Here is a 25,337-nt window from a genome sequence, read left to right on the forward strand (position 1 = left end):
CGACCAACCCCCTCTCCTCTCATGGTCCTCCTCTAGAGTCTGTGTGATGGAGAAGGTCATTGAAGGTTAGAGAGTACCTCACACCAGGCCTCTTCTGGTGTTCCCATGGTCCTCATGAACTGAAGGGCTGTGTGATGCTCCTCTGACTGGTATAAAGAATGGCTTTCGGGGGTAGGGAGAACCTGTCCCACCCCAACTCATCTCCTCCATGGTCCTCACTCCTCATGTGCTGGAGGTCTGAGTGACGCTCCTCTAACTACTATGGTCCTTGACGACGTAGGTGGAAATGCTCCTGCGGCTCTGCTGGTGGTCAAATCCTCCGCACCGTGAGACCTTCAGGTACTGTGAGGAGCAGCAGACAAAGCACCTCATCAGGTCATGAAACAGGTGGCCAGCGAAGAACATATAGATCCACGGGTTACAGCAGCTGTTCAGGCTGGCCAGTAGCATGGCAATGATAAACGCCACGTCTAGGATAGAGAGAGAGAAGGAAAGAGACATTGAAGTCAAATAGAAAGCTTCCTGAATACTGTCATTTTCAACTGCAGACAACTTTCAATATACATTGTAGATACAATAAGTCTATCACAGCTTTAACCAACGCCAAAACACAATATGGTACCTACAGTATAGAAAGTACAAATATTTCTCCTTGTCCGAAATATATACTTGTTGCCTTGACTGCAAATTGGTACAGTGCAATCGTTGCACCGTAGTTCATTTCAATAGCAATTGATTGATTGTCAAGTTTGATGTGCATTCAAACTTCCAAACTTGAAGGAACAATAACAATCTGTTTTCGATAAACTGCTATACTTTGGCAGGCATTCATGTACAACAATCATCATCTTGTTATTCACAAACAGCAAACTATCATCTGACATTCTTCTCTCCAGGCATCTGGGGCACTATTCAACCAAACCCGGTAACCAGAGTTCCAGTTTAGTCAAAAACACCATTCTTCTTGCACTACATGAATGTAGTACCCAACGAAGCAATGTTTACTGTGTGAAACAAAAACAAACTCAATAGGACACTGATCCGGGAAGGACGGTGTGTGTATGTACTGTGACCTTTGAAGCCATTAGATGAATCCCTACTGGCGATCTGACATTTCACTAAATGAGTTTAAAGTGAACAGAATTGGCATAGGTTTGAGATGGAACCTCCTCCATCTCTCTCTAGCTCTCTCTCTCTCTCCTTCCATATGCCTCTGCTCTTAGATATAGTATGATATATATTTTATTGTCCATTTACATGGACATTTATTTTGTGACGTCAGCATACAAATACACAAACACACAATATATTACATGCAGTACAGACAACCGGAAAGTTAGCACACGTTGCACATTTACATTTCCACATATTAAAAGTCTCTGGCCTACTGTCCGACCATGAATTGGGCCTGCATCTGTCCTATGTCCCAATGAAACTTGTCTTGCTCCTATTCTTGCTGAAAGGTGGGACCCTTTAATCTCCTATCGGAGAGCAGCAGCTGAAAACAGCTGGCTTTCTAGAACAAAACAAATCAACAAATCATAGTGATCCCTGGCCTGGCTGTGGTGTGTCTTACATATTGGTGGAACGGAGGAAAGGAAAGGGAAACCCCAACTGCCATATGGGAACAGAGATATAGATGGAACCATGAAGGTTGATGGACAAAAAAAGAAAAAGGCTAATTTCAATTCAGTCTTGGGGGGGGATGTTGTTCGATGTGGCAGTTCCTGATGTTTGTCCCCCATGAGACACCATAGGAACAAAGCCAGTACTACTTCCGCAAGTTTGGTGCAGTATTTATAAGTTAAAACATGTGCAACATAATGTCTTATGTAAACAAAGTCAGATCCTCTGCTCTGATGGCCAGGTCTATCGTGTGTTCTGCGGTAGGAATGGAAAAACACAATCAACGCAGCTTTGTATCCCTAAGTGGACAAGTGAGCATTGTCCAAATCAAAACCCAACCCTCAACAGTAAATCATGATAAACTCACTAACAAATCTCTGTTTTGGATGAGACTGAATTTATGACCAAAATTATCCTATTTACACTTTGTAGTCAATTTTGACTAATATCGATGCCACATAGGCCGTTTCCTATCAGAGAAGTTGTCTATTGCCTTCAATTGTACAGAGCATTCGGAAAGTATTCAGACTCCTTGACTTTTTCCAAATGTCATTACATTACATCCTTATTCTAAATTTGATTAAATTGTTTTTCCCCCCTCATCAATCTACACACAATACCCCATAATGACAAAGCAACAATTGAAATATCACATTTACATAAGTATTCAGACAGGACTTTGTTGAAGCACCTTTGGCAGCAATTACAGCCTCGAGTCTTCTTGGGTATGACGCTACAAGCTTGCACACCTGTATTTGAGGAGTTTCTCCAATTCTTCTCTGCAGATCCTCTCAAGCTCTGTCACGTTGGATGGGGAGTGTTGCTGCACAGCTATTTTTTAAATTCTCTTCAGAGATGTTCAATCGGGTTCAAGTCCGGGCTCTGGCTAGGCCACTCAAGGACATTCAGAGACTTGTCCCGAAGCGACTCCTGTGTTGTTTTGGCTGTTTGCTCAGGGTTGTTGTCTTGTTGTAAGGTGAAGCTTCGCACCAGTCTGATGTCCTGAGCGCTCTGGAGCAGGTTTTCATCAAGGATCTCTCTGTACTTTAATCCGTTCATCTTTCCCTCGATCCTGACTAGTCTCCCAGTCCCTGCCGCTGAAAACATCCCCAAAGCCTTCATGCTGCCACCAGCATGCTTCACCGTAGAGATGGTGCCAGGTTTCCTCCAGACATGACACTTGGCATTCAGGCAAAAGAGTTCAATCTTGGTTTCATCAGACCAGAGAATCTTCTTTCTTATGGTCTGAGTGTCTTTAGGTACCTTTGGGCAGACTCCAAGTGGGCTGTTGTGCGTTTACTGAGGAGTGGCTTCCTTCTGGCCACTCTACCATAAAGGTCTGATTAGTGGAGAGCTGCAGATATGGTTGTCCTTCTGGAAGGTTCTCCCATCTCCACAGAAGAACTCTAGAGCTCTGTCAGAGTGACCATCGGATTCTTGGTCACCTCCCTGACTAAGGCCCTTCTCCCCCGATTGTTCAGTTAGGCCGGGTAGCCAGCTCTAGGAGGAGTCCAGGTGGTTCCAAACTTCTTCCATTTAAGAATGATGGAGTCCACTGTGTTCTTAGGGACCTTCAATGCTGCAGAAATAATTTGGTACACTTCCCAAGATCTGTGCCTGAACACAATCCTGTCTCAAAGCTCTACGGACAATTCCTTTGAACTCATGGCTTGGTTTTTGCTCTGATATGCACTGTCAACTGTGGGACCTTATATAGACAGGTGTGTGCCTTTCCAAATCATTTCCAATCAATTGAATTTACCACGGGTGGACTCCAATCAAGTTTTAGAAACATCTCAAGGATGACCAATGGGAACAGGATGCACCTGAGTTCAATTTCGAGTCTCATAGCAAATGGTCTGAATACTTATCAATCATAATCAAGAATAAACAAGTCACTGTCGCCATTTCCGTTTTCAGAGACTTAAAACCTGTTTGGGATAGGGGGCAGCATTTTCACGTTCGGATGAAAAGCGTGCCCAGAGTAAACTGCCTGCTACTGAGGCCCAGAATCTAATATATGCATATTATTAGTAGATTTCGGATAGAAAACACGCTGAAGTTTCTAAAACTGTTTGAATGATGTCTGTGAGTATAACAGAACTCATATGACAGGCGAAAACCTGAGAAAAATCCAACCAGGAAGTGGGAAATCTGAGGTTTGTAGTTTTTCAAGTCATTGCCTTTCGAATATACAGTGTCTATGGGGTCATATTGCACTTCCTAAGGCTTCCACTAGATGTCAACCGTCTTTAGAACCTTGTTTCAGGCATCTACTATGAAGGGGGAGCGAATAAGAGCCGTTTGAACCAGGTGTCGCGCGCAGCCGTGAGACATAGCTGCCGTTCCTTTTCATTTCTAAAGACAAAGGAATTGCCCGGTTGAAACATTACTGAAGATTTATGATAAAATTATCCTAAAGATTGATTCTATACATCGTTTGACATGTTTCTACGAACAGTAATAGAACTTTTTGGACTTTTAGTCTGGACTTTCGTCTGGACTTGCCCGCGCCTTGTGAATTTCGATTGGTGAACTAAACGCCCTAACAAAAAAAGAGGTATTTGGACATAAAGATGAACTTTATCGAACAAAACTAACATTTATTGTGGAACTGGGATTCCTAGGACTGCATTCTGATGAAGATCATCAAAGGTAAGTGAATATTTATAAGGCTATTTCTGACTTCACAACATGGCGGGTATCTATATGGCTTGTTTTTGTGGCTTGGCGCTGTACTCAGATTATTGCATGGTGTGCTTTTTTCCGTAAAGCTTTTTTGAAATCTGACATAGCGGTTGCATTAAGGAGAAGTATATCTTTAATTCTATGCATAACACTTGTATCTTTTATCAAAGTTTATGATGAGTATTTCTGTAAATTGATGTGGCTCTCTGCAAATTCGCCGGATGTTTTCGAGGCACAACATTACTGAACATAACGCACCAATGTGAACTGAGATTTTTGGATAAATTATATGAACTTTATCGAACAAAACATACATGTATTGTGTAACTTGAAGTCCTATGAGTGCCATCTGATGAAGATCAAAGGTTAGTGATTCATTTTATCTCTATTTCTGCTTTTTGTGACTCCTCTCTTTGGCTGGAAAATGGCTGTATGTTTTTCTGTGACTAGGCGCTGACCTAACATAATCGAATGGTGTGCTTTCGCTGTAAAGATTTTATTTTAAATCGAACACGATGGCTAGATTAACAAGTTAAGCTTTCATTTGGTTTATTGCCCTTGTGAATGAATGAAAGTTAAATATTTCAAAAAAATATTTTTGAATTTTGCGCTCTGCCATTTCAGCGGATGTTGTCGAGGGGTTCCGCTAGCCTTAATTAAGTTAAAATATTTCTGTTTTTCATTTATCAATTAATCAATCAAACAAATCAATCATAATCAAGAATAAAACAAGTGACTGTCGCCGTTTCCGTTTTTAGAGGCTGTTTTTATTTTGTCTTTTTTTAAATTAATTATCAACATTTTCTAAAAACAAGTTTTTGCTTCGTCATTATGAGGTATTGTGTGTAGATTGCTGAGGAAAATGTTTTCTTTAATTCTTTTTAGAATAAGGCTGTAACGTAACAAAATGTGGAAAAAGTCAAGGGGTCTGAATACTTTCCGAAGGCACTGTATGTACCAGTAAGCTGTTGTACGTACCAACAAACTAGTCTGATGAAGTGAGTGTTATTTAATTCATGAAAAGATCAGCAAGTAATAAATCATTTTTGGTCTCTGGGGGAAAAGTGCATACATTTATAAAATTGGAGTTAAAGTTAAATAACATAATAACGGACCCTAGCAAATGCATCAAGTGGGCTTGCAATTTAATACACCATCATCAGAGAACTTTCAACTCTTTAGTTTCCTCAGCATATAACGTAAATAACACCTAAATAAGCGAAGGAATTATAGAAAGAATAATGGCAGTTTTCCACTCCCTATACAGTACTGTATGTGAGGGTGATAAAGTGAGTGTGTACATCTTCCCTCCTACTCCCTGTCTGCATGAGTTATGATCAGAGCCTGGGTTGAAGATGAGACCTGCTAACAGCTTCTCTCTCTCTCTCTCTTTCTGTCTCTCTCTCTCTATAGCCTCTCCTTCATTTTACAGACTGTTGAATATACATTATGCTATAAAGACATATAGGACACAAGGCCTCAAAGGAAAACTATATCTGGTATTGAAGGGATTTGATCCTAAAGAAGATTGCAGCAGTACCTATCCTACAGTACAACTTGAGAAATAGAATGCCTATATTACTCTCCCCATAGGAGAACCCTTTGAAGAACCGTTTTTGATTCCAGGTAGAACCTTTTTGGTTCCACAGAGAACCGTTTTGGGTTCCATGGGTTCTACATGGATTCCAAAAGGGTTCTACCTGGAACCAAAAATGGTTATCTTATGGGGACAGCTGAAGAACTCTTTTGGGAACCCTTTTTTCTAAGAGTGTTTATTTCTATGAATAGGACTCAATGAACTGACAATCTGATAGGACAGTTGAGAGCTGAACAGCCAGATGTCAATTATAAGTCAGCATGGTAAGACATGCATGTACCCATGTCTTAATAGGTTTCTCCTAATCATATATTAATATGCACAGTGAGAGGCTCTTGTCAGGTTTCTCTGATGTTTTGATCTAATTCAATTACTCTCGGTGTGTCAGTGTTATTCCTTCAGCCAATTAATATTGCGTTGTGCCACCTCCACATGACTTGAGATAATGAATCTGCAGTGTGGGTGTGTGTGTTTGTGTGTGTGTGTGAGATACAGAGCGAGGGAGAGAGAGAGAGAGAGAGACAGAAAAAGAAAGAAAGAAAGTTCATGGATCTTAATTTGTGCAAAGACACAGGCCTTGTATTGCAGCATAGTCTAGCATAGAAGTCCATGGCCATTATGAAGCGTTGATTAGCTCATGGTGTTGTCTCACCATCCAGAGAATGAATCACACGCCAAACGACAGAGTCATATATCCACTGCCCTCCTCCACATTAGTGGCCCTGACAGGCGTTCAGAGTTAAGCTGTCAAATAGGCTCATGGTAACAGCTCAGGCAGACTGGTGCAATTCATTGCCACAGACGCCATCTATATCACTTATGGATTGAAGGCCTAAGGTATGGCCATAATAACCACAAGATGTTCAAAAATGTTTTGAAACGTTTTAATACGTTGAGGGTTTGCTTTAGCCTGCCTGGAGTGCCAAATGGGCTGGGTTCGCATTTTGGGATTTTACTATTGGTTCATTATAACATGCAAGCTCAATCAAGCATACTTTCACTTTTTTCGTCATTTAGCAGAGATGCTCTTATCCAGAGTGCCTTATGGTTAGTGAATTCACCTTAAAATAGCTAGGTGAGATAACCACATATCACAGTCGAAGTATGTGAAAATATTTCAAATATTATGAAATCCCATCTTAATGATGAGTGGGTGAACAAAAGAGGGGGATACAACTTTCAAACACTCTTTTGTTGCTGATTCAAAACCTGAGTTGCTCCTAGCCTTCCCCATACCCAGAGGTCCCAAGGCTGACTTCCTTCCAAGTCCATAAGGCTTTTGAAATTTAATTTTTCTGAGTATTTGATGATATAGCTCCATTGGGATCCATTGCTCAATGGCTGGCTCCTGCTGCAGTGGCTAGCAACACAAAGCGATGGTTGAAATGTGGTCTGGAGCAGATGGACTCCCCTGAGCTCCCCTTTAAAGGAGGAACGCTTAAGATAAGAGGAGCAAATCTCCTGACAAATTATGTTATTATACAGAAAAGACACAAATCAGGACACAAGGCCCCCTAGGACCCCATAAGGCGAGAGAGTGGAAGGAACACTTTGATGTCACAGTACATTTACCCTCCCTAGCTCTAGAAAGGCCATGCAGGGCTTTGAAATGTATAACTGCTACTTTCTCCTACTCTTCGCCTCATTTGGTTGTTTCCATTTTGAGGTGTATTTATGGATTGTAACAACATCATATATCAACTTTGAGCTTGATGGTTTTTCTTTGGGCCATTCCAGTGATATTCTATATATACAAAAGTATGTGGACACCGCTTCAAATGAATGGATTCGGCTATTTCAGCCCCACCCGTTGCTGAGAGGTGTATAAAATTGAGCACACAGCCATGCAATCTCCATAGACAAACATTGGTGGGAGAATGGCCTCAATGAAGAGCTTAGTGACTTTCAACGTGGCACCGTCATAGGATGCCACCTTTCCAACAAGTCAGTTCGTCAAATTTCTGCCAGAATGCATACTGCCAACTGTAAGAGCCCAACCTCACTAATGCTCTTGTGGTTGAATGAAAGCAAGTCCCCGCAGCAATGCTCCAACATCTAGTGGAAAGCCTTCACAGAAGAGTGGAGGCTGTTATAGCACAAAAGCGGGGACCAACTCCATATTAATGCCCATGATTTTGGAATGAGATGTTCAACGAGCAGGTGTCCACAGACTTCTGGTCATGTAGTGTATGTGATATGTTTTTGGGTATATACGATATCTGTATCAAAATACTGACTGTATTTGGACCTTTTGTATATACAACAACTGTACTATATACTGCATTTTTTTGCAGAGCAGGTGAAGTGAACATACTTAAACTTCTTGTCAATAGGGGGTGCTGTTAGCACTTTGTAATAATTACGTTCCCAAATTAAACTGCCTCGTACTCAATTCTTGCTCGTACAATATGCATATTATTATTACTATTGGATAGAAAACACTCTCTAGTTTCTAAAACCGTTTGAATTATATCTGTGAGTGAAACAGAACTGGACTTAGAGCAATTTTCCTATGTGGATGTGAGAATGCAGAATTCTGCAAGCTGCTCTGAGATCTGTTTATATATCTGCCTGTCTTCTATTGGTTGAGATGCACTGCATACGCCTTCCCCTGGATGTTAGCGAATAGTGAGAGTTGAAATGGAGTCTCTACGCAGATCTGAAAGGTTATAAATAGCTTGGCAAGGAAGTGTCTGTTCTTTTCCCTCTTCGCTCTGACGCACGGAGGACCTTGGCATATCGTACTAGAACCTTCGGTTATAGCTCTTAGAATTATCCGGCTGTGTTTTTATTCGATATAGGCTTTAAAGACATCATAATGTTGTTATTTTAAACCGAATTATATCAGTTTGTCAGTATATTGCGATTTTCGGGTATTTATTTTTGTGGCGTTCTAGGTAGTTGGGTATCTCTGGCTCACATGCTAATGTTTACTGCTAATTGCAACGTTGAAGACGACATTCTACAACCGAGCAACGATTATTTTGGACAAAGGACACCTTTCCCAAGATTCTGATGGGAGTTCATCAAAAAGTAAGAACTATTTATGCTGTTAATTCGTTGTTCTGTTGAAAAATGTAAAATGCATAAGCCGCCATTAATTTCAGTGCAGCCTCGCTTTAACGCACGCTGTATGTTGTAGTAACGTTAATTTTAAAAATGTAACACAGCGATTGCATTAAGAACTAATTTATCTTTCATTTGCTGTCCAACCTGTATTTTTTAGTCAAGTTTATGATTATTTATCGATTAGAATAGGTGCCTCTCCCAAGATTTCTCCCGACATTTTCTTGGCAGCTTGGCTACTTTTCTCATTGTATAACCACGATTTGTGCCGCTAAATATGCACATTTTCGAACAAACTCTATATGCATTGTGTAATATGATGTTATAGGACTGTCATCTGAAGAATTCTGAGCAGGTCAGTGAAATTAATATATTTTGGTGGTTTATAAGTTATCGCTATTTTTGGCTTGAATCAATGCTGTTGTGTGTTTGCTATTGTGGTAAGCTAATATAACGCTATATTGTGTTTTCGCTGTAAAACACTTAGAAAATCTGAAATATTGTCTGGATTCACAAGATCTGTGTCTTTCATTTGCTGTACGCTGTGTATTTTTCATAAATGTTTTATGACGAGTATTTAGGTAATACACGATGGTCTCTGTAGTTATTCTAGTTGCTTTGGTGAGAGTTGTGATGGTGGCTGCAATGGTAAACTATGATTTATACCTGAAATATGCACATTTTTCTAACAAAACATATGCTATACAATAAATATGTTATCAGACTGTCATCTGATGAAGTTGTTTCTTGGTTAGTGGCTATTTATATCTTTATTTGGTCGAATTTGTGATAGCTACTGATGCAGTAAAAAAATGGTGGAGTAAAAAAAGTGGTGTCTTTTGCTAACGTGGTTAGCTAATAGATTTACATATTGTGTCTTCCCTGTAAAACATTTTAAAAATCAGAAATGATGGCTGGATTCACAAGATGTGTATCTTTCATCTGGTGTCTTGGACTTGTGATTTAATGATATTTAGATGCTAGTATTTACTTGTGACGCTATGCTAGGCTATGCTAGTCAGCTTTTTTACTGATGGGGGTGCTCCCGGATCCGGGTTTGGGAGGAATTAGAGGTTAAAGTGTATATACATGTGTCATTGTGACGTTGTCCTCCGGTGGCTAGCTAGCTAAAATTTGCCTATCCTAAACTGGCCATGGATGGAGATAGGGATTTGGACTTGTGGTTTTACTTAATTCTCTGTACTGGCCAATGATTATAAGGGCGATTCTAATCCAACCATAAACTCTTATATTCTGCCCCTGGCATGAGAGAATGTAAGTTCAAAATGTAGATAGATGTAGTAGGCTAATGTTAATTAGCTGGCTCATCGTTGCCCATGAAAGGAAGTTAGGCTAGTGAGCAAGCATTTTAGCCAAGTAGTCTAGGACAACAAAAACTAAAATCATATACTATGTGACAGAGTCATAGACCATTTTGTCAACGCGAAAGAGAGGAGGATGGCATTTGTGTTTCTTTACAAGTAGGGGGAGTGAACATGTTTTTTCTACACATGCACAGACACATACAGTTGAAGTCGGAAGTTTACATATGTAACCGATGTGAAATGGCTAGCTAGTTAGCGGTGGTGCGCGCTAATAGCGTTTCAATCGGTGACGTCACTCGCTTTGAGACCTTGAAGTAGTGGTCCCGTGTGGCTCAGTTGGTAGAGCATGGCGCTCGCAACGCCAGGGTTGTGGGTTCAATTCCCACGGGGGGACCAGGGTTCAATTCCCACGGGGGGACCAGGATGAATATGTATGAACTTTCCAATTTGTAAGTCGCTCTGGATAAGAGCGTCTGCTAAATGACTTAAATGTAATGTAAATGTAATGGTTCCCCTTGCTCTCCAAGGGCCGTGCCTTTTGTGGAGCGATGGGTAACGATGCTTCGTGGGTGACTGTTGTTGATGTGTGCAGAGGGTCCCTGGTTCGCGCCCGGGTCGGGGCGAGGGGACGGACAAAAGTTATACTGTTACACATTCACCTTAGCCAAATACATTTAAACTCAGTTTCACAATTCCTGACATTTAATCCTAGTAAAAATTCCCTGTCTTAGGTCAGTTAGGATGACCACTTTATTTTAAGAATCTGCAATGTCAGAATAATAGTAGAGAGAATGATTTATTTCAGCTTTTATTTCTTTCATCACATTCCCAGTGGGTCAGAAGTTTACATACACTCAATTAGTATTTGGTAGCATTGCCTTTAAATTGTTTAACTTGGGTCAAATGTTTCAGGTAGCCTTGCACAAGATTCCCACAATCAGTTGGGTGAATTTTGGCCCATTCCTCCTGACAGAGCTGGTGTAACTGAGTCAGGTTTGTAGGCCACCTTGCTCGCACACACTTTTTCAGTTCCGTCCACAAATGTTCTATAGGATTGAGGTCAGGGCTTTGTGATGGCCACTCCAATACCTTGCCTTTGTTGCCATTTTGCCACAACTTTGGAAGTATGCTTGGGGTCATTGTCCATTTGGAAGAACCATTTGCGACCAAGCTTTAACTTCCTGACTGATGTCTTGAGATGTTGCTTCAATATATCCATACAATTTTCCTTCCTCATGATGCCATCTATTTTGTGAAGTGCACCAGTCCCTCCTCCAGCAAAGCACCACACAACATGATGTTGCCACCCCTGTGCTTCACGGTTGGGATGGTGTTCTTCGGCTTGCAAGCCTCCCCCTTTTTCCTCCAAACATAACGATGGTCATTATGGCCAAACATTTCTATTTTTGTTTAATCAGACCAGAGGACATTTCTCCAAAAAGTATGATCTTTGTTCCCATTTGCAGTTACAAACCGTAGTCTGGCTTTTTTATGGCGGTTTTGGAGAGGTGGCTTCTTCCTTGCTGAGCGAACTTTCAGGTTATGTCGATATAGGACTCGTTTAACTGTGGATATAGATATTTTTGTACTTGTTTCCTCCAGCATCTTCACAAGGTCCTTTGCTGTTGTTATGGGATTGATTTGCACTTTTCGCACCAAAGAACGTTCATCTCTAGGAGAGAGAACGCGTCTCCTTCCTGAACGGTATGACGGCTGCGTGGTCCCATGGTGTTTATACTTGCGTACTATTGTTTGTACAGATGAACGTGGTACCTTCAGGCATTTGGAAATTGCTCCCAAGGTTGAGCCAGACGTGTGGAGGACCACATTTATTTTTTGGAGGTCTTGGCAGATTTCTTTTGATTTCCCCATGATGTCAAACAAAGAGGCACTGAGTTTGAAGGTAGGCCTTGAAATACATCCACAGGTACACCTCCAATTGACTCAAATGATGTCAATTAGCCTAACAGAAGCTTCCAAAGCAGTGACATCATTTTCTGGAATTTTTCAAGCTGTTTAAAGGCACAGTCTGTATTGTAAACTTCTGACCCACTGGAATTGTGATACAGTGAAGTATAAGTGAAATAATCTGTCTGTAAACAATTGTTGGAAAAATGACTTGTGTCATGCACAAAGTAGATATCCTAACCGACTTGCCAAAATTATAGTTGAAAAACTAGTTATAATGACTCCAACCTAAGTGTATGTAAACTTCCGACTTCAACTGTAAATCAGAACAGCGAAATTGTATTTAGCTTACATTGATTGCTTTTGGTATTTTTTATTTGTCACTGTATTAGACTAAGCATAGGTGATTTGATGATGTTGAAATGTTGAAGTTGAAATGGAGCTGGAATAGTGACGGCAGTTCCTGTTTTCTTTGCGACTTGCAGTTACTCTCTGTGATTCTAAATCAATAGTTGTTTAGTTGTCCGAAAAAGTCACCAAAATTAACTTGCTTGACCATGCTGTAGGTAATGTAACTGTTTTTTTTTTTACATGCAATATGCTTTGTGGACTTCACCAGACAGAGTTTGCTCTCCGGTTTTGTGACTTCACCGTACAGAGTTTGCTCTCCGGTTTTGTGACTTCACCGTACAGAGTTTGCTCTCCGGTTTTGTGATGTAACAAAGGTGGGGTTTAAATTATTTTGGGCCTCAGGCCTATATAATATCACAGTGGCAAGGCATATGAACTAACAGGTTATAGAGCAAACAACACAATTACAACACATAGGTTGTAATATGGCTTTTTTTATGTCTGGGCTTCCCCAATGATTTTACCAACACCACACTACTGTGTGATTGGCGTGAAACCAAATCCAAACTGGCTTCCCTTTTTTTTGGTGTGCCTGGACCATTCACAGTTGGGCTCGCTCAGTTTAGCTCAACGCTGATTGGCTATTATTAAAATAAATGTATTAATCAATGCTATCGGCAGCAAAAATGGCATTCTCTTTTTGACCAGACAGCATCAGATAGATGGGCAACACATACAGAGACAGAAGGGCGCTGTTTCGCTTGGATGCTTTCTCCGGTGAGATGCATTCAGCCTCTTCCAAATTGAAGGAAAATTATGAAACACAGAGAGAGTCGATGTCTGGCTTTCCTTGGCATCCTTGAATACACACCACTGGACAAATAGCACCAGGAGAGAGACAAGAGCACAACATGTCTAATACAAGACATTCCCCAACTCCCAACTACCAAAACAAAATTAAATGATAAAACAGGAGGATAACAGCTTATCAGGTCATGTCACTCTCCATGCCTCCCTTACTTGTTTTGCAATGACGCTTAATTTTGCCGGGCACACTAGAGGGGGTTTTCACCTTTTTCACTCTTCATAGCATATGTGTGTGCATAATGTATGGAACCAACCTGGACTCAGGGGTAGACGTAACACAGTAAATTATTAACAAAAATTGGCTTTCACAACAATTTATTCTGGTGTCACACCCTGATCTGTTTCACCTGTCTTTGTTCTTGTCTCCACCCCCCTCCAGGTGTCGCCCATCTTCCCCATTGTACTTATACATGCGTTCTCTGTTTGTCCGTTGCCAGTTCGCTTTGTTTCGCCAAGCATACCAGAGGTTTTTCCCGTGCTCTTGTCTGGCTCCAGTTCCTGTTTTCTAGCTTTTCCACTTTTGACCATTCTGCCTGCCCTAACCCTGAGCCTGCCTGTCGTTCTGTACCTTGCCATACCACCCTGGATTACTGACCTCTAAATGCCCTGACCCTGAGCCTGCTTGCCGTTCTGTACCTTTTGGACTCTGCTCTGGACTACTGACCTCTGCCTGCCCGTGACCTGTTGTTTGCCTGCCCCCCTGTTTTTGTAATAAACTTTTGATATTTCAAAACTGTCTGCACTTGGGTCTACTCCTGAGCCTTGACACTCGGCCTATAGCACATCACGTGAAGGGCCAGAACAGGAACAATTTAAAAGACCAATATTATTTGACAACCTTTGTGAAAAAGGATGAGTGAGAAAGTTAGACACATAAATATCATAGTTCGAAAGCTGTTTTCTGAAGAGCTACAATTGGATCAACAGATTGATCTGGAACGTGCTCATTGTTCTGGGAAAACCAGGGGGCACTGGTGGTGCCAATGGTGGTGCCAATGGAACCAGACCCAGGCCAATTTTAGTGAGATTCCTCAGGTTCAAGGATAAGCTTGCAGTCCTTGAAAAAGCCAAATGCCTTAAAGGGTCCTACATCTTCATCAATGAGGACTTCTCTATGCAGTCTGACAAAGAAAAAAGGAACTAATACCAGCCATGAAGGCTGCAAGAGAACAAGGTGACATAGCATACTTGAGGATTGACAAACTGATTGTTCACCCTCCCTCCCTAGGAGTTAGGAGGAGCAATAGACAGGGAGCTATGAATATAGATTTTTGAAACACCACTGTCCAATGAGAAAGAAACGTATTTATGTTGCCAATGTATATAACCTGACCCAAGTTACGACATTACCAACCAGAACGTTCACTAATAGGTCCGGTATCACATCATCAACTTGAATCAATCACATTTTTACTAACATGGCTGAACATTGTTCTAAAGCTGTATCAGTGGCACTAGGTTGTAGTGATCATAACTTGGTTGCACTCACTAGGATAACTAAAAAAACAAAGGCTGTCCCTAAGGTAATCTACCGAAGTCCTACAGAGGGTTTCAATCAGGACTCATTTGTGAGTGAAAAAAACAAAACTACAAGGCGTCAGAGTATGTAACATCTAGCACTCTGAATCTGGTGATTCAATTCCTGGTCCTATCACACTTAGAGAACTGTTCAGTTAGTACTCTCCTGGCCCCTTACACTGTCTGAATTCGTCCTGCTAGATGACCTAAACGAGGACATGCTTAAACCACCTGACCAAGTCCTAAAGCAATGGGACTCACTAAATCTTTCTCAGATTATTACCAACCCCACAAGATATGACTCCAAGCACTCAGAAAAGGATACTCTCATCAATGTAATCCTCACAAATAATCCTGATCGGTATCAGTCTAATGTTTTCTGTAATGACCTTAGTGATCACTGTTTAACAGCCTGTGTTTGTAATGCTGCTCAGTGAAACGACCTGTCCTGATTTGTCATAGACGCTTGCTAAAAAACTTTAATGAGTAAGCCTTCCTTCATGACCTGGCCTCTGTAAATTGGTATAGAATTACCTTGATCCACTCTGTCGAAGACGCTTGGGCCTTCTTTTTTTGATATTTTCAGTGATATTGTTAACAAACATGCCCCCATAAAGAAAATGAGAATTAAAAACAGGTTCAGCCCCTGGTTTGACCATGATCTTGCAGAGTTACTACACCTCAAGAATTGCATTTGGCGAAAGGCTCGGCACACGCATACTCAGGTGACTGGCTCTCATTCAGGCAAATGAGAAATACGTGCACTCAGGCTATCCGGAAGGCCAAAGTTAGTTAGTTTAAGGAGCAGTTCTCTCTCTGTGGGTCTAACCCCAAGAAGTTTTGGAAAATGGTTAAAGACCTGGAGAATAAACCCTCCTCCTCACAGCTGCCCATGTCCCTTGAAGTTGATGATGTGGTTGTTACTGACAAGAAGCACATGGTTGAGCTTTTTAATCACCACTTCATTAAGTCAGGATTCCTATTTGACTCCAAAATTGTATCTCCCACCCCTTCTAATGCGACTAGCCCTGACGCTCCTCCCTCTTTTCCCCCTGCCCCACTACAAAGTTTCTCCCTGCAGGTGGTCACTGAGTCTGAGGTGCTAAAGGAGCTCCTTAAACTTGATCCCCAAAAAACATCTGGGTCAGATGGTTTATACCCTTTCTTCTTTAACGTTGCTGCCACTAATTGCCAAGCCTATCTCTGACCTTTTTAACCTGCCTCTTCTCTCTGGGGAGGTTCCCATTGCTTGGATGGCAGCCACGGTTCGTAAATTTTTTGAAGGGGGAAATCAAGCTGATCCTAACTGTTACAGGCCTATTTCTATTTTGCCCTGTTTATCAAAAGTGTTGGAAAGACTTGTCAATAATCAACTGACTGGCTTTTTTGATGTCTATAGTATTCTCTCTGGTATGCAATCTGGTTTCCGCTCAGGTTATGGATGTGTCACTGCAAACTTAAAGGTTTGATTGGGTTCAAGTCCGGGCACTGGCTGGGCCATTCAAGGACATTCAGATACTTGTCCTGAATCCACTCCTGCGTTGTCTTGGAGGTGTGCTTAGGGTTGTTGTCCTGTTGGAAGGTGAACCTTCTCCCCAGTCTGAGATCCTGAGTGCTCTGGAGCAGGTTTTCATCAAGGATCGCTGTGTACTTTAATCCGTTCATCTTTCCCTCAAATCGTGACTAGCCTCCCAGTCCCTGCCGCTGAAAAACACCCACACAGCATGATGCTGCCACCACCATGCTTCACCAAAGGGATGGTGCCAGGTTTCCTCCAGACGTGACGCTTGGCATTCAAGCCAAAGAGTTCAATCCTGGTTTCATCAGACCAGAGTATCTTGTTTCTCATGGTCTGAGAGTCCTTTAGATGACTTTTGGCAAACTCCAAGTGGGCTGTCATGTGCCTTTTACTGAAGAGTGGCTTCCGTCTGGCCACTACCAAAATGGCCTGATTGCTGGAGTGCTGCAGAGATGGTTGTCCTTCTGAAAAGTTCTCCCATCGCCACAGAGGAACTCTGGAGCTCTGTCAGCTTGACCATCGGGTTCTTGGTCACCTCCTTGACAAAGGCCCTTCTCCCCCAATTGCTCAGTTTGGCCGGATGGCCAGCTCTAGGAAGAGTTTTGGTGGTTCCAAACTTCTTCCATTTTAGAATGACGGAGGCCACTGTGTTCTTAGGGACCTTCAATGATGCAGACATTTTTTGGTACCTTTCGCCAGATACTTGAATGGCCCAGCTAACATGCTAAGTAGTTTAAAAGTAGCAAACGCAAAACTTGTCCGTGATAGAATCAAATACGCATCCTTTGGGTTGCTAGATGTTTGCCTTATACACCCCCCCCCCCCCCCCCCCAATCACCATACTTTCGTTTTTGCCATAGTTCCTGCAGTCGAATGACCAGATTTCCCTCTAGTGGCCTCATGGGTGGAATGTTATTAATATATTTCATAATTTAATATTTAATAAACATTCTTTTTTTTTTTTAAACGCTCTCTATGTCAAACGGGTTTGTTTATATTTCAGTTTTCTGTGTTGTATATGAAGTGTAATATTGGGATGCAAACTCAAAATGGAATACATTTCAACTGTATATTTGACATGGTACATGGGTCTTCTTATTTTATTCCCATAACCATGTGTGTGAGGTCTATACTTTTGTTTCAAAGTAGATTTGTTTAAGTCTACTGTAAAACTTCTCTCTTATGTAACCATACCAAATGTAACATATCACACTAATTTGAGTGTCCCAGATTGGCATATACTATGTTACGTCTACTCTATTAGACCAGGCTGATGGACAGTGGTGTGGTGCTATTTTCTTAGGTGTGGAAGCGCAAAAGAAAGTGTAAAACGTTATCATTTCCTCACTCAAAGTTTGTACAGACAGATATATAGTTTTTGAATAGCCTATCATTATATAGAATATGCATAATATGCATTCTACAGTTGCAGCATCTGGCAAACCCACACATTATTGTCTCAAGACATTTTTCAATGTTTAATACCCTCAAACACCAATTTAGGCATACCTAATTGTAACATAGGCAATCATCAATGTCAATTTTGAATTCTTCACGTTTTACTGGTGAAACTGCATCATTGGAATAGCCTATGCATTTTGATCTTCTTGAATAACTGTTTTGTGAGCAAGTTATAGCAGATGGTGTTAAAAAACGATATATATATATCCTGGTGTGCTCTGTTGAGTTTTGGCGCATGAGAACTGGGGCCTGGGATGAAAATAAAAAATGAATACTCAAACAAGGTTCTAAAGACTGTTGACATCTAGTGGAAGCCTTACGAAGTGCAATATGACCCCAAAGACACTGTATATTGGATAGGCAAACCTACAAACCTCAGATTTCCCACTTCCTGGTTGGATTTTTTTGTCAGGTTTTTGCCTGCCATATGAGTTCTGTTATACTCACAGACATCATTAAAAGTTTTAGAAACTTCAGAGGGTTTTCTATCCAACTCTACTAATAATATGCATATTCTAGCTTTTAGGACTGAGTAGCAGGCAGTTTACTCTGGGCACCTTTTTATCCAAGCTACTCAATACTGCCCCCTGTCCCAAATAAGTTAAAATGGTGTAAAATACTTGTATGTTTGAAGACTTTTAATTATGAGATTTCTGTTGTTTGAATTTGGCGCCCTGCACTTTCACTGGCTGATCCCGTTAACGGGATCTCAGCCATAAGAAGATAAGGAGCATTGGTGGCAGATCTGATGGCCGAATGGTAAAGAACATCTAGCCGCTCGAGAGCACCCTTACCTGCCAATCTATAAAGGATGTCTCCGTAATCTAGCATGGGTAGGATGGTCATCTGAATCAGGGTTAGTTTGGCAGCTGAGGTGAAAGAGGAGGGATTACGATAGAGGAAACCAAGTCTAGATTTAACTTTAGCCTGCAGCTTTGATATGTGCTGAGAGAAGGACAGTGCACTGTCTAGCCATACTCCCAAGTACTCGTATGAGGTGACTACCTCAAGCTCTAAACCCTCAGAGGTAGTAATCACACCTGTGGGAGGAAGGGCATTCTTCTTACCAAACCACCTGACCTTTGTTTTGGAGGTGTTATGAGAAGTGATAATCTTAATTTTGTAAAAATGTTTATAATAATAAATGATGAGTAGAACTATTAGGCATTTCACAGATCTTGATGAGTGTTGTTTTAAATGATTGTAGCACCCTTCATTGTTCTGAAAGGACAGTGCCAGGATATAGCTAACATGGAAATATTTTAAGATGGTCATACCATGGATGATTTAGCTGTTTGATTTTGAAATTTAGGACCCCTTTAGGTATAACAAAAACCTTTACTTGGCCTTTACTGCTATAGCCCATGGAAACACATTGAATAACACATTTATGCAGTAAATGGCAAAAAAGATAGTAAAAAAATAAATCATAAGGAATAAGGTTTTGAAGTGTCTGTCCTATATCTAGGAGATGTTAGAAATATTAGTGCTGTTTTGGACACATTTAACCCGTTTAACCCGAACAGCCTGGGTCTCAACCAATAGCCAATAGGCTAAATGTGCCAAGCAGGGCTACAGCAACTTCCAGAGAGGGTAAGGCTCCTTGGGCTTTGCGGTAGCCTTTCTGGTTTGGGTGTCCTCGGCAGAACGGTGTCACTTAACCAAGTGGTCACATAATGTTTTGGGTTCCACTGCGCAAGAGAGGGTCCGTGGAGTTTTTTGAAAATCAAGACAAACACACGGTGAATTTAGATTTTTTTTTTTATTCACGTTCTGACGGGCCTCTGCAGTGCATACATGTATCCAATAGTTATTCATAATTATTGCCACTGCCAGAGAGAAGACAGGGAAGAAACCACAATTTACCTACCTCTAGACCGCCATTTAGTTTGTCATTCTATTATTTTTCATGACATTCTTGTGATAATTAATCAGAATTAATTTTCCAGAAATAGTTTTACCAGCTCTGTGTATTCTCAAATTGAAAAAGGTGAGGGAGCGCCGCTCTCCTGCGCTCCTGCAGCACTACAACCCTGCTTATGGAGCCAACAATTGATCTACATTATGCAGTATTGCTGTTTATACGTGCTCCTGATAAACCCATCCATGCATAAAGCAGTGTGTAATTCATGCATAAAGCAGTGTGTAATTCATGCATAAAGCTCTTTACAATTACCTTCTCTGGGTGCAGCAGGATCCCATGCCGACCACATTTGTACGAAGAAAAAAGGAGTCCAGCAAACAATATAAGCTAGGACTATGACAAAAGTCATTTTGACAGTTCGGATCTTCGCTTTTGATATGAGCCTCACGCTGCTCACTCGAGAGAGCGCTGCGCCTTTGTACGCCCGCGGCGTCAGAGACATACACTGATCCCGTCTGGTTTTCATTTTAAAGTTTTGCCATATTTTAAAACTTATCAGGCCATAGCAAAGACTTAGGATAGCCACTGGAATTATGTAGATTGTAAGACTAATCCATGTAATGTACGCCTTGGCGCCCCAGGGTTGCACGAAGTCTCCCCAACAGTCATAAACTCCGTTGCCCACATCCCTCAACGAAAATATATACACTTGAGGGGTACTGAAAATCAGACTAAGCATCCAAGAGGCAATCACATAAAAACGGTCCTTCCTCTTGTGCAGAGAGCGAAGCGGCTGACATATCGCCAAGCATCTGTCTATGGACATTAGAACAAGCATGTAGGTGGACCCGAACATCCCGACAACCTGTAGGTACTTCACCAGCCTGCACAGTAAGTCCGGCCCGTAGAAGCGGAATGTAATGTCCCATATAAGCTGCGGGAGGACCTGAAAGATTGCCACCACCAGGTCCGCAATACTGAGGTGTTTCATGAAGTAATACATCCGAGAGTGGCTGTGCTTGCTCGTATGGATAGCCAAAAGGACGCAAATGTTACCGACCATCGCGAGCAGCAGAACTAGGATAAGAACGGTCACCTCCACTTTGGCCACCTCCTCGTTCCGCTTCAAGGGGTTCACGATGGACTGGTTCCTAGTACTGGTCTCGTTTCCACCGCGACTCGAGTTGGTCCGTGAATCATTTATAATCGCCCACAAGTCTTGGTCTCGCAGAAGGTCCTCCATCATTCATGCGTAAACTCGCCACCTTACACAAGCTCCGTTTTCTACGTAGTTCTATGTGCTTTTGTGAAATAAAATTTTTGGAACTATACGATGCTCCGTCGCTCTGTTTGCATAGTGTGTTTCACCTGGAGCCCAAAAACACTGCCTATTATCGAGTACCAGACATCGGTGAAGTGACTGATTGGCTCCTCATCTGTTCCTTGTTTATTTGTTTATCATTTCCCGTTATTGCAAAGTTTATTAAGATGTTTTTTTCTGTTTACATGTTTGTCTCTTGGACGGTAGGCTTACCAAAGGCAAAGTAAAATCCAATAGTAAGGTGTCCCAATTAGGCGTAGACTCTGGGAGATATGTTCTAGGTAAAAACAAATAAAAGAAGCCTACATTTTACAAGTCAGTGGCTAAAAGATCAAACATGGATAAATGAATAAATAAATGTATGATATGTGCAATTACTAGACTAATCAATTCAGCAATCAATCAATGTCAACCATATTAATAGGCTACTAATAATATACTAATTATAATAATCACCATAATCTTACAAATAATAATTCTAATCATACTTACTAATCATGATCAAAATTATAACATTAAGATAATTAATATTCATGTACTTACCATATTATAAAGACAGCCTTTCCAACGTGACTAGTGCGCACAGATTATTTTCTAGAGGGGCTTTTGTCCACATCCCGTGATGTCTTTGTAGCATGTATGAGGTCTAATGCAGTGCTTCAAGCACAGCATACCAAGTTGTGCAAGCTGGGACCCTCCCTCTGCCCACGCGCTCTTTTGGTACCACTTCTGTCCCAACGGAGGACCGGCTAAGATACTCACAGCCGTCACTAGATGGCTATGCAAGCAACAGTATATCATTTTCCAACCTATAATTAACACAGGGCATTTATTGTTTTTTTTTACAGTAAGAAAAAACGAAATGCGTTATCAATATTTTACGCATGAAAGGTACAAGTGGAGCCCCACATTTTTAGAATAATATAAAATTAAAATGTTTTGGGCTTTCCTATTTTGCATGTTATCTTGGCATTAATACGTGTCACATATCAGTTTGCAAACAATGTTTAAAAAAAATACAGTATATATATATATATATCATTAAGTTAAAACTTCTCTAGGGTAGGGGGCAGCATTCGGATTTTTGGATGAAATGCATGCCCAAATTAAATGGCCTGTTTCTCGGGCCCAGAAGATATGATATGCATATAACTGGTAGATTTGGATAGGAAACACTCTAAAGTTTCCAAAACTGTTAAAATAGTGTCTGTGAGTTTAACAGAACTGATTTGGTAGGCGAAAACCTGAGAAAAATAAAGTTTCACAGAGCTTTTTCTTGTTTACATTTTATATTGACGACGTTATTGTCCGGTTGAAATAGTATCGATTATTTAGGCTAAAAACAACCTGAGGTTTGAATATAAACATCGTTTGACATGTTCCTATGAACTTTACGGATACAATTTGAATTTTTTTGTCTTCCTGTTTTGACTGCGTTTGAGCCTGTGGATTACTGAAGAAAACAGCTCCAATATGCAGGTGTTTCAGCCTAGCTCAGTGCTTTCTGTGGTGGTGGGGCAAGCCAGCAGAAAATACGGAGCGTTGCACCGTGATTGGCTCAGTGTTCTGTCACTCATGGGGACACTACGTCACCGCCAGTCTAAGGATAGACTTCGAAAATTCAAGCCCTTTGGGTGCTGCCATAGAGTTACATTAGAAGTGCCCATCCACGAAGGCTCAAGGTCATTGGCCATAGATAAAATGATGTCAAATCACGTTATATCTACAGTAGCTTTGATTGGACTGATCATGTCAAATCGACAATCTACTGGCAAATCCTTTTTAATCCTTGTCATATGAAGAGAAATAATGATGAGAAATTATAGATAAAACGTAGCGTTGCTCATCGGACATTAGACAAACATTACACAACAAGTTGAAATCGCAAATTCAACAATGAGTGGTGAGTCCAAAATGTATTTTATGCTGCTGCATAAATTATGTAATATGCCAGGGAGATATGTATACTCTACCTCAGAAAGTAATACTAAGTGTATGTTGTGAAGTAAGCTGTTCGTAGCCCATGTGCCTCACCCTAGTAAGTTGGTCTATTTTCACCTCTTAATTTCGCCTACTGTTCTGACTTGGTGGTGCACATGTAGCCTATAACCTGTTTTTGAGAAATGTAATCGTCGAATATTGTAAGAGCTTTCATTGTCTGCTTATATGCCCCCTTTATTTATCCTGCGGTTCTGACTTGGTGTACAGGGAGAACACTAAGAATGGCCCATGTTCTGAATTCTGACACTGTACATTTCAAAAGTGCTGAACAAATAGTTATATTGACTACATCCGTCCTAGCTCGCTCATTAATGTCTTAATCAAAAATACGGATTGACTCTTATCTGCTCGTAGTCCCCTTGTGCCATAGTTTGTACATCTCAATTGTCAGTAGAGAGCACATTTTTAAGCAAGTCATCCATATCAGCTATGTTTTTTTAAAGGCTGTAAATGACAAGGCTCAGCTGATAGCTCAGCTGATAGCCAGGTGTAGCAGTGGTATAGTGAAATTCATGTATTGTTTAGTGTTGTGTAGTGTAGTGGCTTTGCTGGCATGCATCCCACATTTAACATTTTTGCCCCACCAATATTTACATGCTAAAATCGGCACTGAGCCAGAGATATCTTTCCAATCCACCGAATCCGCCTATGTTGAACTTCTGCATCTGCGTTGAAAGGTGACAGAGCTAGAGTGATGTTTGTCTGACCATGAGACGTCCCGAAAATCAGTCTTGTCACAAAATCGTCTGTAGCATCCAAACATTTTTGGCTATACACTAATATGACCCCTCTGTGCAAAGGTGAGACTCTCATGAACATATCAGTCTTAAGATATAGGACAGACACTATTTTGGGGGGGATTATCTGTTGTTCCATTTTAATCTGTTATTCAATGCGTTTGTATGGGCTAATAGCAGAAAGTCCCCCCAAAGATTACAGCAAATGAATTATATATTTGTTTTATTTTTCAAGGGGTCTTAAATTCTAAATGAAATAGCTAAATGATCCTTGGTATGACCTTCTTAAAACATTTCGGTATAACATAGAACTATCTGCTATTCCATGTAGTGACTCTGTAAAAACAAAATGGTGGACATAGACTTGCTAGCTATGTTAGCTAGCTAGCTGGGATTTTCTACAAGGAATCTGCCTCCCGAAAAAAGCTTCTCCCAAGTGAGTGTGACACCTACTCCCGTTGTTGCCTGCTGCACTGCTGCTTGGATTCCATGGCGATCTGTTCACTGTCTGCCCTGACCTGTCTACCCCTGTCTGGTACAGGTACCCCCGCCACATCCCCGCTCTCCCAAGCTTTCACTTGCCTCCAGCACACACACACTTACAAACACCCACTGCAGACTTTGGACTGACTAGAATTTTAGGTAGGCTATTTAACTTGTGAAGCTTATTATTTGAGCTTTCTCAGAAAAGCTTTAACCTTTACTGCTCAGGCGTTCCGCCAGCGGAACTCCTCCCACATTCCACTGAAAAGGCAGAGCGCGAAATTCAAAATATATTTTTTAGAAATATTTAACTTTCACACATTAACAAGTCCAATACAGCAAATGAAAGGTACACATATTGTGAATCCAGTCAACATGTCCGATTTTTAAAATGTTTTACAGCGAAAACAGCACGTATATTTATGTTAGCTCACCACCAAATACAAAAAAGGACAGACATTTTTCACAGCACAGGTAGCATGCACAAAGCCAACCTAACTAACCAAGAACCAACCAAACTAACCAACAAACAACTTCATCAGATGACAGTCTTATAACATGTTATTCAATAAATCTATGTTTTGTTCGAAAAATTTGCATATTTGAGGTATAAATCAGTTTTACATTGCAGCTACCATCACAGCTACCATCAAAAATAGCACCGAAGCAGCCAGAGTAATTATAGAGACCAACGTGGAATACCTAAATACTCATCATAAAACATTTCTGAAAAATGCATCGTGTACAGCAAATGAAAGACAAGCATCTTGTGAATCCAGCCAATATTTCAGATTTTTTAAGTGTTTTACAGCGAAAACACAATATAGCATTATATTAGCTTACTACAATAGCCTACCACACTACCGCATTCATTCATCAAGGCACGTTAGCGATAGCAATAGGCACGTTAGCGTTAGCGAATAAACCAGCAAAAGATATTAATTTTCACTAACCTTCATAAACCTTCCTCAGATGACAGTCCTATAACATCAGGTTATACATACA

At 40.9% G+C, this 25,337-nt stretch overlaps 1 protein-coding gene and 1 non-coding gene across 2 annotated transcripts; one reads left to right on the forward strand and one right to left on the reverse strand.

The window, feature by feature from the left end:
- Window positions 1-252: 252 nt before the first annotated feature.
- On the reverse strand, window positions 253-21,033 carry LOC120064607 (isotocin receptor-like). Its single transcript, XM_039015209.1, has 2 exons — window positions 20,103-21,033; window positions 253-470 (listed from the first exon to the last, which is right to left on the reverse strand). The coding sequence occupies exons 1-2, from the start codon at window positions 21,031-21,033 to the stop codon at window positions 253-255; spliced, it is 1,149 nt and encodes a 382-aa protein (XP_038871137.1).
- Window positions 10,622-10,698, forward strand: trnaa-cgc. Its single transcript has one exon. It is a non-coding gene; the product is annotated as a tRNA-Ala (tRNA).
- Window positions 21,034-25,337: the final 4,304 nt, after the last annotated feature.

This window comes from Salvelinus namaycush, chromosome 20 (assembly GCF_016432855.1).
Source record: "Salvelinus namaycush isolate Seneca chromosome 20, SaNama_1.0, whole genome shotgun sequence".
Classification (NCBI taxonomy): Eukaryota; Metazoa; Chordata; class Actinopteri; order Salmoniformes; family Salmonidae; genus Salvelinus; species Salvelinus namaycush.

Coding starts and splice junctions, on each gene's coding strand:
- LOC120064607 (XM_039015209.1), bottom strand. CDS start 21,033: ATGGAGGACCTTCTGCGAGACCAAGACTTGTGGGCGATTATAAATGAT. Junction 471..20,102: donor TCCTGCTGCACCCAGAGAAG/GTAATTGTAAAG, acceptor TCTCTATCCTAG/ACGTGGCGTTTATCATTGCC.